The following is a 15,067-nucleotide window of genomic DNA, read 5'->3' as shown; positions in this document are numbered from 1 at the left end:
AATGAGGCACATATGATACATATCACACACACACATACATACACACACACATACAGACAAACACACATACATACACACAGACACTGTGACACATACATAGAGACACACACACACATACATACAGACACACAGACACTGTGACACATACATAGAGACACACACAAACATACATACAGACACACAGACACTGTGACACATACATAGAGACACACACACACATACATACAGACACACAGACACTGTGACACATACATAGAGACACACACACACATACATACAGACACACAGACACTGTGACACATACATAGAGACACACACACACATACATACAGACACACAGACACTGTGACACATACATAGAGACACACACAAACATACATACAGACACACACAGACAGACAAACTCCAAACCAATACTTTCCTCCCTCAGGTCGAAGTAACAAGTCTTTAAACGCTGTTCCAAGTTTATAAATCTTTAATTCAGTGCAACTGACAACATATCTTCTATACAACACGTGACACTGTTATAGAATTCCTTACATACAAGTATTACATGTAAAGACATGTATATAACCCCACAATTATTTACATTGTGGAATGCAGCAAATATAAGAGCATTTTCTCACAGGGTTTTACATCAGAAACAGTCTACCATGGTATAATCCACCAATATAACAAAATAAGAGGGCCTGACATTAAGTACAAATTGTACTAAATGTGTATCCTTTGATAATAGCTCTGGTGCTGTCATGTTTAGAATCAACTTCTGAAATGGGTACATACAAATGTTAACTATACTGTATATTTTAAAAATCTAAATAAAAAAAAAGGCCATTTAAAATACAGAAATCTGTGTCATTGGAGCTGGAATGTACGGATTTAAACAAATCTTGCTACCATGGCAACAGCATTTACCAAGTAAACATTGGTTGCTAGGGAACAGGGAGGGCCACAACAGGCACATTGACGGTCAGTGTTACATTTTTATACTTCTTTTGAGAATTATTTACCTGATAACATACAAATATAAACATCTCCATGAAAATGAAAACAACAACATAGCCAGTGCATACAGAATACACACATGGGACCATCGGGTGTTTTTAAAACAGCTTTAGAGGATTTCTTGACTATCCCAGTTTGTGGCACAGCGGTTCCTTTGAAACGGGTGGAGAGAATTCTTGTTTGACGGCAGAATTCTGAGGCTGACATTTTGTTGTATTGCAGACCGTGTCGGTCCTGCCTTCAGCTCAGTTCTACAGGTGACTCTCATCTTTGGGCAGTTTTATGGCAACATAACTTTGTACACTTCAGTCAGATGTAGGTGGGTTATTTTCATATTTTCTCTGGAGTTTGTAACAGTGAGAATACTGAGCTCTGTTTTAACTACATTTCAGTCACATGAGGAGGTGGGTTACTTTCAGATTTTGTCTTTGTCCTTAACAAGGAAACTTCAGTCCCATATACAGGTAGGTTATTTTGATATTTTTTCACTGTACTTTACACAGAAACCAGAGTTTGTGAGACTGAGAATTTAAAGAGAATACAGTTTTATCTATGCCTCCCCGGGGGCGTCGTCACCCCCCTCTTCGGCTTGTTCTCCCTCGTCCTCACCCCCCTCCGGCTCCTCAGCCTGCTCACCCTCCCCCTCCCCTTCTGTAGGGGGGGCTTCTTCTGCAGGGGGGGCCTGAACAGAAAAACAACAACAATTAGTAACAATAAACAAAAACAACACTTAGTAACAGTAAACCAAATAACCCTTTGTGTGGGCTGTCACAATTCTGCGCATATCAAGTCTGTCTGGATTCCATAGTGATTTTTTATGATAGGACATAACTTGCTTATAAGTAATTTTGTACACGGATTGATATGGAAGATTCTATGACTCTAGTATCTATGGATGCATTTTAAAATTGCTGATCAAACTAAAAATCCATAAGGAACTCAGTCATGTGGACATGATGTATGCACAATGTGACAGCTCCACAGTTACAATATCAACTAGTAATGCACTCTGAGCTGATGAGGACAATTTGAACCTTATAAAAACAACTTCATCAGCTTTGTTTGAACTTGGACTTCAAAAAGGTTACATCAAAGGTGGGAAAAATATCAAACAAGTGTTTGCAGAATGGCAAATCTTTTCGGAAATTGAAAAATAGAATTGAAACATTTGATTGTTATTTGGTTTAAATCTAAGAATGCACAATAACTCTAATCTGAACTTCTAATAAAATGATTTCTATGCATTAATGTTAGGGTGAAATGAAATAAAGATCAATCAATTTCTAAATAAACATGCGTTAATTAACTAAATGAATAAATAAACAAATAACTAAACATGCCAAAACGTGCATCTTAAAGAAAGATGTACAGATTTAACCATGCATGGGACTGTTAGTGTTAGATATGCGTTAGTCTGCCACCGTGACCAACTTAACATCTACAACCAAAATATGGGAGGTGAAGTACCCAGCAATATTACTAGGGGGCGCCAGTGATCCCTGCAGCCGCCTGGGGGGGTACATTGCACAAACCAGCCATGAGCAGAGAAACGCAAAATCAAGATAGCAGAATATTTCATGCAGGAGAATTGCAGCGAGATAGACGGCAAAGAAAGGAGCTTTCTGCAATTAGAGCAAGAACTTGCTTGGAAATGTACAGCTTGACATTTGTTGACATATCTTCAGCGATAGCAAAAGTTGCAGCATGACAGTGTGTAGATGGTGGTTCAGTCTAGCAGGGCAAAGCAGACTTTCCCAGCCATACGCAACATTTACATGTAACTACCTTGTCTTCATCAGTTTTAACTCTTTCCCCACTGTTTGCAAAAACTCTTTCTTGCCTTAAGAAAATAAAAAAATCTAAAGGCATGTGTACTGTTCTAGTCCCACAAGATCACAACTTACAACACTAATTATAGCTGTCAGGATGTCTGGTTACTCAGTAAACACTGACATAGTTCTACAGGTCCACTTCACACAGCAGAACTCTCCTTACCCACACGTCTGGGCAACAGGAAGCATTTCAGCACTGTTTTTAAAAACTGTTCCTTGCCCTAAAAAATTTACACTTAAGGCAGTTGAATGTAAACTTCAAACAGCACAACCATCTGTAAGTACGTATACAGTAACCGTTTAGACATCATGAAACATTCAGAGTTTATCTCCATACCTCAGCCGGTGTCACCTCGGGTATAGCAGCTTCTGCGATGAAAGCCGGGGCTTCCACCACGGTCTGTGAGACGGTCGGGGCCGCGCCGCCTGACATCTCCTGGATCGAGCGCTGAAGGGCCTCGAACGACTCCATTCTCTGGGCTACAACCTCCCGAATCAGAACTGTAACAACAAAATTACAACACTCCATTCTCTGGGCTACAACCTCCCGAATCAGAACTGTAACAACAAAATTACAACACTCCATTCTCTGGGCTACAACCTCCCGGATCAGAACTGTAACAACAAAATTACAACACTCCATTCTCTGGGCTACAACCTCCCGAATCAGAACTGTAACAACAAAATTACAACACTACATTCTCTGCGCTACAACCTCCCGAATCAGAACTGTAACAACAAAATTAAAACACTCCATTCTCTGCGCTACAACCTCCCGAATCAGAACAGTAACAACAAAATTACAACACTACATTCTCTGGGCTACAACCTCCCGAATCAGAACTGTAACAACAAAATTACAACACTCCATTCTCTGGGCTACAACCTCCCGAATCAGAACTGTAACAACAAAATTACAACACTCCATTCTGGGCTACAACCTCCCAAATCAGAACTGGATAAGAAACAAGACCGTTTAAACTTAAGAATGACATTCATGCTTTGTAAGGAAAAATTGAAATAAAAAATAAACTGCATGCCCGTACCATAACCCATGAATAGCTAGATGTATTTTGTGTAAGGAGCAATTTTAACCAGCTGTCCTGCGAGGATTGACAGACAGGTTGTCAGCTTGCAGCACATTACATGCAGTAACATTGTAAGAAAAAGGCTACTTACCGTCCACCATGGTCCTGCCCATCACAGACTTGTCGATGGCCTTCTCTACCGTCTCCATCAACCACGGCATGAAACCTGATTCAACATCTGGAACAAACGAGAGAAACGTTAGAGCCATCAGCATCAGCATCATTCATCATCATTGGTCGGCTGCTACGCAGGCCACTGTAAGATTCCAGTTCTTTCTGTCAGCAGCAAGCTTTGCGATTTGTCCAGAACCATCAGCAACACAGTATTATAACAGCTTGGCCTCATTCAAAACACCAGCATGTTTTACTTTTCTACAAAGTCTGACTCTACCGAGCTGTCCGTGGTACTGAAATTATATCACGAGGTATTTCATAATTTTTTTGGTTATTTAAACAGCCTTTTGTAATTATCTGTTAGACCGAACAAGCTTGTAAAGGAGACCCTGCGTACCTCTCTCCACGGGGTCGAAGAAGTATCCGTTGTCGGCGAGGGTTCCGAACACGGAGGGGATGAGGTCTGCCAGGTAGCTCTGCGCGAAGGCGCGCGCCGCAATCTTCTCTGCCGTCTCCTTTTCCTTCCGCAAAACCTCCCGCTGCTGCTTCATACGCCGCTCCTGGGGATCACAATACAACAATTAAATAAACAAACAAACAAACAAACAAACAACACTTCCCGCTGCTGCTTCATACGATGCGGGGCACAATAGGTGCACGAAGGAATGTGTGAATAAATCATAGCCCGAGCTTCCACCTTCTCACAATGAGTGAACGAATGACTAAACGAGTGAATGAATTACTAAACGAGTGAATGAATGAAGGAATGAGTGAGTGACTGAGTAAACAATAGTTCTCTCATCTGGTGGTGAGTGAATGAGTGCGTAAATGACAGTTCTTGTGAATGAGTGAGTGAGTAAGCGACAGTTCTCCCACCTTCTCCTCGCGGTGCCGCCTCTCCTGCTCCTCCAGGCGCTGCGTCTCCACCAGCTCGGCGTTGCGGAGCTCCTCGAACTCCCGCTGCTGCGCCCGCAGGTTCTCCAGTTCCTCCTCCTCCATCACCTCCAGCAGGGCCTGCTCGATCGTCTTCCCCACGAGCACCTCCAGGATCGGCTTCACCTCGATGTCAAAGTCAAACAGCTGGGAAACAAACATAACACATTAAAACCTGACTCTAAAACATCACAAACTCTAACCCTAACCCACGAGCACCTCCAGGATCGGCTTCACCTCGATGTCAAAGTCAAACAGCTGGGAAATAAACATAACAGGTTACACTTCACAAACATAACACATTACACATCGCACACTCGAACCCTAACCCACAAGCACCTCCAGGATCGGCTTCACCTCCATGTCAAAGTCAAACAGCTACAACAACAAACAAGAGTCCGTAGGACACAATTCTCCGTGAAGTATTTATAGTATGTACAAGTATTGACCCACACAAATTGCATCTCTGCACAGTCCAAGTAGTGTTTTAGAGCAAGTAAAGAAATACTAAGTTTTTGTTTATCTTTTTCTTTCAATACAGGAGTGGTCAACCTGCTGAAAAGTATGTTTTTACAGCATGGCACAGATGGGATCCAGAAATTCCGGGAAAAGTCACAAAGTTAGATCTAGATGGCCCCTTTATCAACGAACCATTCAGCCTTACAACTAAGATGTATCAGAAATCACAAATATGCAGTAAATCCTCTTTCCACAAGTATTGCAGGCCGGTCTGATCTATAGCTATCAAGCTATTTGAAATAAAAAAGGCTAATTTATATTATCGTAACATTTCACGAAGCTCGAAGGTCAAAGGTCACCAGATCTAACCACCCGGAAGTGACACTGGCGCGCGCACTTTTCTGAGAGATATTTCTCAACAATCTTTCATCCCCTGCGTAAGCTTTTTACATTGTCACAGCCTCCGTATTATAAACTACAAGTGTGGTAAGTTTAAAAGTCCAGAGATTTGCCATTTTCACACTGTGCGTAAAAGTGCATCGTCCGTCCCGTGCGCACATACTGTATGCGAGTTTCGAGTGGACACGGCATACTTAATACACAGACTGGAGGTCACTGTGCACATGTTCGCAGCTAAAACTCACAATTCCCGTTGCCGCATTGGTATGTTACTTGGTATATCGTTTGCTAGGTTGCGTGTGGTGATGCACGTTGTCTATATTTCAATGTAACAGTGACTTCACGATCTCAGCAAGTAAGGAAGATTTATACCCCGTATCTGCCTGAAGTATTCCAGTCATGCATGACGGATTATAACATGGTCCCTATGGCAGGGTTGTGGGACATAGCATTAATTATAGGGGTGCAATTACGATATTGGATTGACGTTTAAAGTAGTTATGGTGTAACAAAGCTATTGTGCATCACCACGCCGAACCAGGCAAACGATATGCCAAGTTACACACCAATGCGACAACGGGATCGTGAGTTATAGCTGCGAACGCGCAAACAAATGCATTCCCAATACTCCCAGAAGGAGGTATTCCTCCTTCCCGGAGTAATAAATCACATTAAAACCTGACTCTAACACATCACAAACTCGAACCCTAACCCACAAGGACCTCCTTCATATATCTGTGTTACTGTTATTGTGCCGAGTTACTGTAGTGTTACTGTAGTAGCATTACTGTAGTGTTACTTACATCTCCTTCATATATCTGTGTTACTGTAGTGTTACTGTTAGTTACTGCAGTGTTACTTACATCTCCTTCATATATCTGTGTGGCGACGTCCTTGCCAGTCTTGGCGGGGATGAAGAGTGGGGAGGGGGGTCTGTCGAGGAAGGTGTCGGTCTGAGTCTCCACGTCGGCCTCCTCGACGCGGTCTGTCAGCTCCTCCAGGTACAGCTCTGTCTGCACGTCGATGTGTTTCCGCCCCTCCACCGCCTCCGGAGAACGCGGCCGGAGCTGCTCCTTCGCTCGCTTCCGCGCGATGGCTCTTCTCCGGGCCTCCTGCTGGCGCTGGATGTCAATGGGGTCCGGCTGGGCCGACTGGGGAGCGACAAGGTTTCAGTCAAAATCTGTCTATTAGCTAGCAGTCAAAAACTGTCTATTAGCTAGCAGTCAAAAACTGTCTATTAGCTAGCAGTCAAAAACTGGCTATTAGCTAGCAGTCAAAAACTGGCTATTAGCTAGCAGTCAAAAACTGTCTATTAGCTAGCAGTCAAAAACTGTCTATTAGCTAGCAGACAAAAACTGTCTATTAGCTAGCAGTCAAAAACTGTCTATTAGCTAGCAGTCAAAAACTGGCTATTAGCTAGCAGTCAAAAACTGTCTATTAGCTAGCAGGGAGTCAGGGCGTCTTTTGGACGCCCTACAGTAAGAAAGAACTTGTTTTGCAGGGGATACCCTGTTTTCCTGGTAATTACATCCAGGAAAACATGTGTAGCATCTTCACCAGTAACTGTCATGGCCGTCTACATGTTGTTTTAACAACAAGGCACCGATCTTCATCATCATTCTGAAACTACTGCTGGTGAGAATGCATATCTTCACTTCAAGACAAACACAAAAACGTTTTTATTGTTAAATGCAAGAACCATATTGAAAAGGTATTGAGAAAATGTCAGTAATAATTGCCGTATCTTTGAGATCACACAAATAGAAATCTTTCATTCTCTAAGATGTGTAAAACAGCTTTCAATTTCAGCTGTAGGGAAAGAAAGTTCTAGATCTGGACTGAACTTTTTTCAATTATTGATGAACTTCCAGAGACAGACATTAAAATGCAGAAACTTGCACTCAGTGGATAGCCTTGGGCTCCAAAAACACTTAGTGACCTCGGTTAACCCTGGGAAATCCACTCAGGCATCATCAAACATGAATGAAGTCAGGCTGAGTTGGAGGTTCCCAGCGGATTACTTACAGTTACAGCTGGGTGTGTTGTGCCTATGTATAGCCTGGAGGGAGCGTTATACATGCGTTACGTATTGCCTGGTACTTATATGTACTTACCGCGGGAAGGGTGTGCTGTGCATACGTATTGCCTCGGACGATTCTTCTGTCGTACATAATGTTACCGTAGAGCGATGTGGCGTCCCTGGGAAATAAAGATTCTCTATGTTAATGTTGCCCAGATCTGAAATAGGCAGAGCGGGTTCTTCTATGAGGAAGTATCCATACAGTTTTGGCCTTTTTTTATTTACAATACTTTTGTGGGCAATCACAGAATGCCTTAAATACTGTCAATTATATTCATAACATCTACATATTACTATTAGGGGACTTTTTCTAAACTATATAAGGTGAAAGTTTATTGAAGCTGTGTTAAAACTAGATTGATGAAGGAAATAGTATCGAATCACCATACTCAGTATAAACATTGTGTGATTTACTGAAAAAAAAATCATAATTTCTTTCGTGTTTTCTGTCCAGTTCTGGATACTTTCACTAATATTGTTTGGGTGTGATGTTTGAGTAGAGTCTTGTTTACTATGACAAAATTCCCCATTTTCAACTCTATATTAGGACTTCTTAGATATTACATGATGAGAACTTCTTAGATAACTAAAAGCATAGTGCAACTCCATTCTCTTATCACGTTTTAACACTCCCTTCATCAATATATGAATATCATGATAATGAACACGAAAAGGTTGAGAAGCACTTGTTGAATGTAAAAAAATATCATTATTATGAGTTTTTTTTCCCTCCAAAATGTAGATTTAAAATCTGCCTCCATAGTTAAATGTCTGATATTTCTTTATATGGATTTCATTGATTATTCTTTCCACAATATTTTCTCCCTTCTGGACCTGGACTCGAGGATGCTGTAAATCTGTGCCTCTCACAAACCGAACGACACACCTCCATAGAACATGGAACTATGGAAACGGTTTGAAATCATAGAACCTCGTGTGAACTGACAGAAAACACACAGACATGTTAAACTCCGTATAAAGCACGAGAAGACTGTGCTGAATGTACAGGCGTGTAGACTTACTGCCCCTGGCCGGCGTCCCGGTACTTTTTCCGCTGTTGCACCGCCCGTGGCCGAGAGGAGAAGGTGTAAGTCCCGCCGCCATGTTGCTCCTGCTTCTGCGGTAAAACCGTCGTCATGTCTGCGTTCTTTCTCTGTCAGTCCTCAAAACGGAAGCTTCAAGACGTCTTGAGTCGGTCCTAAGACGGTAGGTGTTGGAATCTGAGGAAAAGTCTGTGGAAATCTTGGCTAATTTCCCTGTTACGACTTGACGACCCTTTCACCCGGACTGTGCGTGGAAACAACAGACGGAAACAAGAGATGTTTAGAAGGATCACTTGGGAGTGAAGGGTGTACCCATCCGCCTAGAAAGGACAAGAATGTTTCAATTTTTGCAATAAAATGTGACAAATAAGCATAAATGGGGATCTAAAATTCGAATCGTTTCATTAAAGTAATTCACAAGTACTAACGTTGATTTAATTTGTCGTTTTGCCCACCTAACTGGTACTATTTTATGTGCGTAAGGATTACAGGCTGCGTGCTGAGGCGTAAATATTAGAAGCCATCACCAGGGGCAACAGGAGGTCGGATTTCACCGTCATTCATCTCGCGAGACTTTACGGGACTTCACTTGAGCAAACTGATGTTTTAGTTCATCAAAATTTCCTTTTATCTAGAATAGTTTGATTATCAACAAAACATGTTAATTCTGCTCAAACTTTATAGTGTGACTGAAAAGGTCAAAGAATGAATGATCATGAATAAATCGAGTAGTTAAAATGAGGTCAAAGTTGAGTCTACCCGGCGAGGTCATCATCCTACAAGACAAAATGGCGGCGTCAGCTCTGTTCCCAGCGACTGTGCGACTTCTCTCCGGTTTTCGTCACTTGAGCAGAGTCTCCCGGGCCGCGCCCATCTCCTTATGTCGTCCTCACAACCACAGCTTATCGACAACAGCCAGACACTTCAGCCAGCCCACACCTCGGGCCGAGAAAGCCAAGTAGGTCAGCGGCCGTTCGGCCGGCGCGCGGGCGGGGAGTTTTAGCGCCTCCACTGGGCCTTCATCATTTTGAGGGGTTAGAGATAGTAGAGTTCGGGAAAATAGGGGGTAAATGATTGGCCAGGAGAGTCAGTCCGCCGGAAGAGTACCATTTTCCTCTTGGAATGATATCTTTGGTGGTCAAACTTTACTCGCGTAGCCAGTCTTGTTGTAGGGACTCAAATATTTAGGTCGTTACGCAATATACGTAAATCATGTAACTTGGTGAAATCTCTCTTTCTTTTGTTAAGATGAATCTAACCAACATCACTTTTCCCTATAAAGCCCGTGGTGGGACCAAATGTTATCTGATGAAATATGCAATGATAAAGAGTTTACCGTCTTTACACATGTCATGGATTGTCTTAAAGTTAAACAAGTGTAACTGACATGTTCAGTTGTCAAACCAGGAAAACTTTATGTTGTTCAGCACACAACTGTGTTTGTTACTGATGTACACCTGATGATGCCCTCTCACTTCCCATACACCTGTCATATCGTTCCGGTTGAAGTTGTTGTCTCTTCAAATCCTTTGCTCTTTGCTCCATATAACAGGGTTACAGTACACTACAACATGGCGGATGGCCAGACAGTCACAGTGCAGTCTAACATGTCCACCCCCCTCCCCTTGCAGGGTTACAGTACACTACAGCATGGCGGACAGCCACAGTCCTGTCTATTATATATAGTGTCTAACATATACCACTCCCCACCCCCCTCCCCCTGCAGGGTTACAGTACACTACAGCATGGCGGATGGCCAGACAGTCACAGTGCAGTCTAACATGTCCACCCCCCTCCCCCTTGCAGGGTCACAGTACACTACAGCATGGCGGACAGTCACAGTCCTGTCTATTATATATAGTGTCTAACATATACCACTCCCCACCCCCCCATGCAGGGTCACAGTACATTACAGCATGGGGGGCAGTCACAGTCCAGTCTATTATATATACTAATAGTGTCTAACATATACCACTCCTCACCCCCCTCCCCCTGCAGGGTTACAGTACACTACAGCATGGGGGACGGCCAGACAGTCACAGTCCAGTCTAAGGAGGGAGAGAACCTACTGGACATTGCGATAGAAAATGACTTGGATATAGACGGTTTTGGTAAGATTAAGAGATTACGCAGAGGCAAGGAAAGGGGCGTCAGCCTTCGGGGTATCAATTTAGGACGTTTCCCAAAGGTTGTTTTTATTCCCATGAAATTGTGAACCTTCCTGGGAAGATTAGAATGTTTCTTTCAAAACTTGAAAAAATTGATTGTTCTCAACTCATGTATCTGCAGAACTTACACATGAGATTTTGCTTTATTCTTCTAGGTGAAAAGTTAGTACCAATAAAAAGTACAGGTGCAGATGGCACCACCCCCCTTCCTTGTGGTTTTGTAGTGGCATGTACAGCTACAGTACTGGTGTGGCCTGGCTGACCTGCCATCCTCCATAGTAACCACTGGCTCAGTCTCTCCATGCAAGATTCAGCTGTTACTAGTTACTACTCTAACTGAGGATGGCACCAGGCTAGTACTAGCACTGGCTCAATCTCTCAATACTGGTTAGCAAGCGAACAGATTGAGCCAGTGGTTACTAATGAGGAGGCACCAGGCTACTAGTACGGTACTAGTGTACATCTCACTACAGATGCTAAGTAGTAGATCAGACAGTAAGTTAAGTAGTCACTAATGTTCTGACATCACCACTAGGGTGACGGTGAATTTCGTCATGCGTGACGGCAGCAGGGTGCCGGTCCGCTCCAAGGTGGGGGAAAACCTCCTGGATATTGCCATAGAAAACGACCTGGACATTGATGGCTTCGGTAAGCCCGAAACTTAAGTAAGGCTTCTGCAGTGCTGAAAGAACTTAAGCTTTGCTGGGTTATATTAAAGGCTACTGATCGCTTTGGTGAGCCTTGCCTGTTGTGCAGTGATAAAAGAACGCTAATGCTTCGCTAAAGGCCAAGCTATTAAAGGCTTAGGTCTTATAGTAGGTTTTACTACTGTTTCAACTAATATAGTATTTAGTAACAGTTTTACCAGAGTAACACTTCTCGACATATTTTTACATGACAAAAAGCCATCTCATAACTGAAGCCTTTGATGCTTTAACTGTCAATTGCTGAAAATGATGGAAAAAGACTTGAAACTGTTGTTTGTGTTTGTCTGACCTGCCTGTAGTTACAGGTGTGTTTGTCTCACCTGCTTGCAGCCCTAACAGGTGTGTTGTCTCCCCTGTGCAGGTGCGTGTGAGGGGACGCTGGCCTGCTCCACCTGCCACCTGATCTTCGAGCAGCAGATTTACGACCAGCTGGAGGAGCCAACAGACGAGGAACTGGACATGCTGGACCTGGCCTTCGAACTCACCGACACGTACGTTTGTGTGTTTGTTTGTTTGTTTGTTTGTTTGTTTGTTTGTTAACTTATGGAAAATGGTGAGCTCTAAAATCAGTTAAACTTCAGGCCTATCAGACCAGGTGGGAGCTGTCCTGTTGAAAGTGTCCATATTTCATAGTGAAGACAAGACAGCCTTGTGTGATCCTTCGTGTCTAACCTTCATAAACGGATCCTTCGTGTAGTCTGTAAGGGGTCCTCCTATCACAGTACAAGGTAAGATAGGGACTAGATAAGGTGGAGATACTGTACATGCAGCATGGCCATGGATGGAGGCAAAACTGACTAAGTCAGGGATCTCCCCAGAAATATAGAGCAGGATGGGGGGGAGGGTGCCAGGCACAGGATACATGTAGCGAGGGGGGGGGGGTCAGTAGGCTGGCACACCCCTCAAAAGGAGAGGGGCTGTTGCATTTTGCCTTTTTCAGATAGAAATGGAGTCATTTCCTGCAAATTCAGCTTGCCTTTACATTTGAAATTTCCAGTTTTGAGCAAAATTACAGGCTTTGCTGGGGAAATAGTGGAAGAAATACCCTAACTTTGAAAATCAACAGGATGGAGCTGGGATTAGAACAGGATGGAGGAGTGCCACTGTTCCATTCTTTAGGGAGATCCCTGCTAAGTTTCTACCTTTTCCTGACCTTGTGTAATGCCGTGCCTCCCCTGCAGTTCCCGGCTCGGCTGCCAGGTGTGCGTGACGAAGGCGTTGGACGGGCTGACGGTGAAGGTGCCGGAAGGTGTGGCGGACGCACGGGACGTGTGACATGTTCAAGGACGTGTGACGTCTTTAAGGATGTGTGACGTCTTCAAGGGGGCAGCCTTCTTAAAGATGCGACCACGACTCTCAAGGATTCTTCTCCGTCATTATCTCCTTCTGGCAATGACTTTTCAGTGAACTCCAACTCAGTAATAGATATATGCTCTGTAGGGGATTTTAGCTTTAACAATGTAATGATACTCCCTTTTTGTTCATGGTACGATTTATATATTGTATGTTTGTTGTTATCCATACGGCACAACTTTGTAAGATGCAGCCACCACTCTCATGAGGAGTCCTGTTTGGCATTATGACTTTTCAGTCATCTCCAACTGGGTATCGGAGATATTCTATGTAGGTGATTTAGTTCTGACAATGTAAGCATCGTATTTAGATGAAGGGGTCCCTTTTTGTTTATTGCATATTGTTTGATAGTTGTTTCCATACTTTGTAGGTTCATGACATTTACTAGGGGGTGGAGGCAAAATAGTGCATTACTTGAACCCTTTGGAATTAGTCAATGTCTGCTAAATACAGAAAGAAAACTGCAGAAGGAGTCAATTTGTCAGTCCATTCTTGGCATCTTACCAATTAAGCAAGACTTTTTGGGCAGACAAGACTTTTTACATTAGATGATGAAAGTCAAAGTTAAAAGATCGGTGAGTTCTGCTGGGTGAGATGTAGAGATTGTGATCACATCAATATGAGGCATCGATGTAACAGGCTAACCGTGGAATGTGAAGTTGTTAATACAACACGAATCAGGGAAAAGGTTTTGCTAGTTCTAGCTTGAAATCCCATGTAAAAAATATCATTGTTTTTAAAAACCAGTTGTGTAATATGTGACTATTGGATTTCTGTGAATCTCAGCTGGCAAGATGAATAAAATCATCAATTTTACAGTCAAAGAACCCAGAATATGTTATTTTCTGTTGTACTTGCAATATTCCCTACCATTTATGTACTCAATGCATTTCTAGCAGTTCCACATACTAGCATGTTAAACCAATAATGTGACACATAATTAATATCTGTAGCTATGTGTTTTGGAGACTTTGGGCTTGTTTTAAATTGTTACGATTTCACAGACTGGAAAAAACATGCCAGTAACCAGTTACTTACTTATGCCTACTGCCATCCAGTAAATGTGGGGTGGACCATTGTTTTAAACCCCATAATGCAGTGCCAGATGTGATTATATACAGGCCATAGACTGAATACAAGTCTTTGTACACAACCAAGTGTTTTATTCAACCAACGTTTCGGTGACCATCTGTCACCTTCCCCAGGGCAATTCTGACAGGTTCACTTTGCACTGCAGCACAGGTGTCTCTGTTTACAGATGGGGTCGTGTCATAAACTCTGTAAACACTAGAAACTATCTCTACATATACATGCATGTAGATACGTTTGGGACCGCATCAGTAAGCAGCAACACCTGTGCCACAGTGCAAAAAGAACCAGTCAGAATTGCCATGAGGAAGGTGACAGACGGTTACAAACACTTGGTTGTTTACAGGAGTATTTTATTCAGTGACTTGCCAACCTGATGAAACTATTCAAGAGACCATGTACCTCCATAGTGCTCCACTGGTCTTTACTTTATTCATTATCTGTAGTTTAGCTCGTGAAGCAATGGAAATATTGAGTTATGTTTCATTTCAACAAGATATTTGTTTTTAAAAGTAAAATGTAATGTAAAATCAGGGTTTTGATGTAGCAGACAGGACTAGTATCTACATGTATATGTATGCTATATGTCGTTATTGTAGTATATATATATTTGACATGTGGTTTAAATTAATGAATGTATGAAGTAGAATTTAACCAGTGATCGTGAAATAAAGTACTCTTATATTTACAAAAATAAAGATATGTATGTTTGTTCTGTTAATTTAGACCTACAGTTGAAAGTTTAACTTTATTTGCCACGCCAACGATTGAAAGAACAATTCAGCAGTTCATATAAC

General features: G+C 42.5%; 2 protein-coding genes across 7 annotated transcripts; one reads left to right on the top strand and one right to left on the bottom strand.

Annotated features, from left to right (window-relative positions):
* Positions 1-457: 457 nt before the first annotated feature.
* LOC136428454 (radial spoke head protein 3 homolog) lies at positions 458-9,251 on the bottom strand. 5 transcript variants are annotated; one of them, XM_066417990.1, is made up of 9 exons: positions 8,933-9,251; positions 7,945-8,029; positions 6,694-6,981; positions 4,916-5,119; positions 4,437-4,599; positions 4,017-4,103; positions 3,439-3,452; positions 3,175-3,324; positions 458-1,687 (listed from the first exon to the last, which is right to left on the bottom strand). In XM_066417990.1, exons 1-9 carry the CDS (start codon positions 9,046-9,048, stop codon positions 1,556-1,558), a joined length of 1,239 nt encoding a protein of 412 aa, XP_066274087.1. In that variant the 5' UTR covers positions 9,049-9,251; the 3' UTR covers positions 458-1,555. The 5 variants fall into 5 exon arrangements, with proteins under 5 accessions (XP_066274087.1, XP_066274080.1, XP_066274069.1 ...); XM_066417983.1 differs by lacking the exon at positions 3,439-3,452 and adding an exon at positions 5,330-5,350 and having other exon boundaries at positions 3,175-3,338; positions 4,916-5,098; positions 8,933-9,249; XM_066417999.1 differs by lacking the exon at positions 3,439-3,452 and adding an exon at positions 2,473-2,514 and having other exon boundaries at positions 1,574-1,687; positions 3,175-3,338; positions 8,933-9,249.
* Positions 9,252-9,696: 445 nt separating this feature from the next.
* On the top strand, positions 9,697-14,968 carry LOC136428471 (adrenodoxin-like). 2 transcript variants are annotated; one of them, XM_066418029.1, is made up of 4 exons: positions 9,697-9,911; positions 11,657-11,769; positions 12,190-12,319; positions 13,010-14,968. In XM_066418029.1, the coding sequence occupies exons 1-4, from the start codon at positions 9,742-9,744 to the stop codon at positions 13,101-13,103; spliced, it is 507 nt and encodes a 168-aa protein (XP_066274126.1). In that variant the 5' UTR covers positions 9,697-9,741; the 3' UTR covers positions 13,104-14,968. The 2 variants fall into 2 exon arrangements, with proteins under 2 accessions (XP_066274126.1, XP_066274118.1); XM_066418021.1 differs by lacking the exon at positions 11,657-11,769 and adding an exon at positions 10,952-11,064 and having other exon boundaries at positions 9,703-9,911.
* Positions 14,969-15,067: the final 99 nt, after the last annotated feature.

Source organism: Branchiostoma lanceolatum, chromosome 1 (assembly GCF_035083965.1).
Source record: "Branchiostoma lanceolatum isolate klBraLanc5 chromosome 1, klBraLanc5.hap2, whole genome shotgun sequence".
Classification (NCBI taxonomy): domain Eukaryota; kingdom Metazoa; phylum Chordata; class Leptocardii; order Amphioxiformes; family Branchiostomatidae; genus Branchiostoma; species Branchiostoma lanceolatum.
This window is presented reverse-complemented; position numbering and strand designations above follow the sequence as displayed.

Excerpts from the sequence above, each read along its gene's own strand:
- LOC136428454 (XM_066417990.1), bottom strand. The coding sequence starts at position 9,048 with ATGACGACGGTTTTACCGCAGAAGCAGGAGCAACATGGCGGCGGGACT. Across the intron at positions 6,982-7,944 it reads CACAGCACACCCTTCCCGCG|TCGGCCCAGCCGGACCCCAT; the intron begins GTAAGTACATAT and ends GTCGCTCCCCAG. Across the intron at positions 1,688-3,174 it reads CCGAGGTGACACCGGCTGAG|GCCCCCCCTGCAGAAGAAGC; the intron begins GTATGGAGATAA and ends TTTTCTGTTCAG.
- LOC136428471 (XM_066418029.1), top strand. The coding sequence starts at position 9,742 with ATGGCGGCGTCAGCTCTGTTCCCAGCGACTGTGCGACTTCTCTCCGGT. Across the intron at positions 9,912-11,656 it reads CCTCGGGCCGAGAAAGCCAA|GGTGACGGTGAATTTCGTCA; the intron begins GTAGGTCAGCGG and ends CATCACCACTAG. Across the intron at positions 11,770-12,189 it reads CCTGGACATTGATGGCTTCG|GTGCGTGTGAGGGGACGCTG; the intron begins GTAAGCCCGAAA and ends TCCCCTGTGCAG.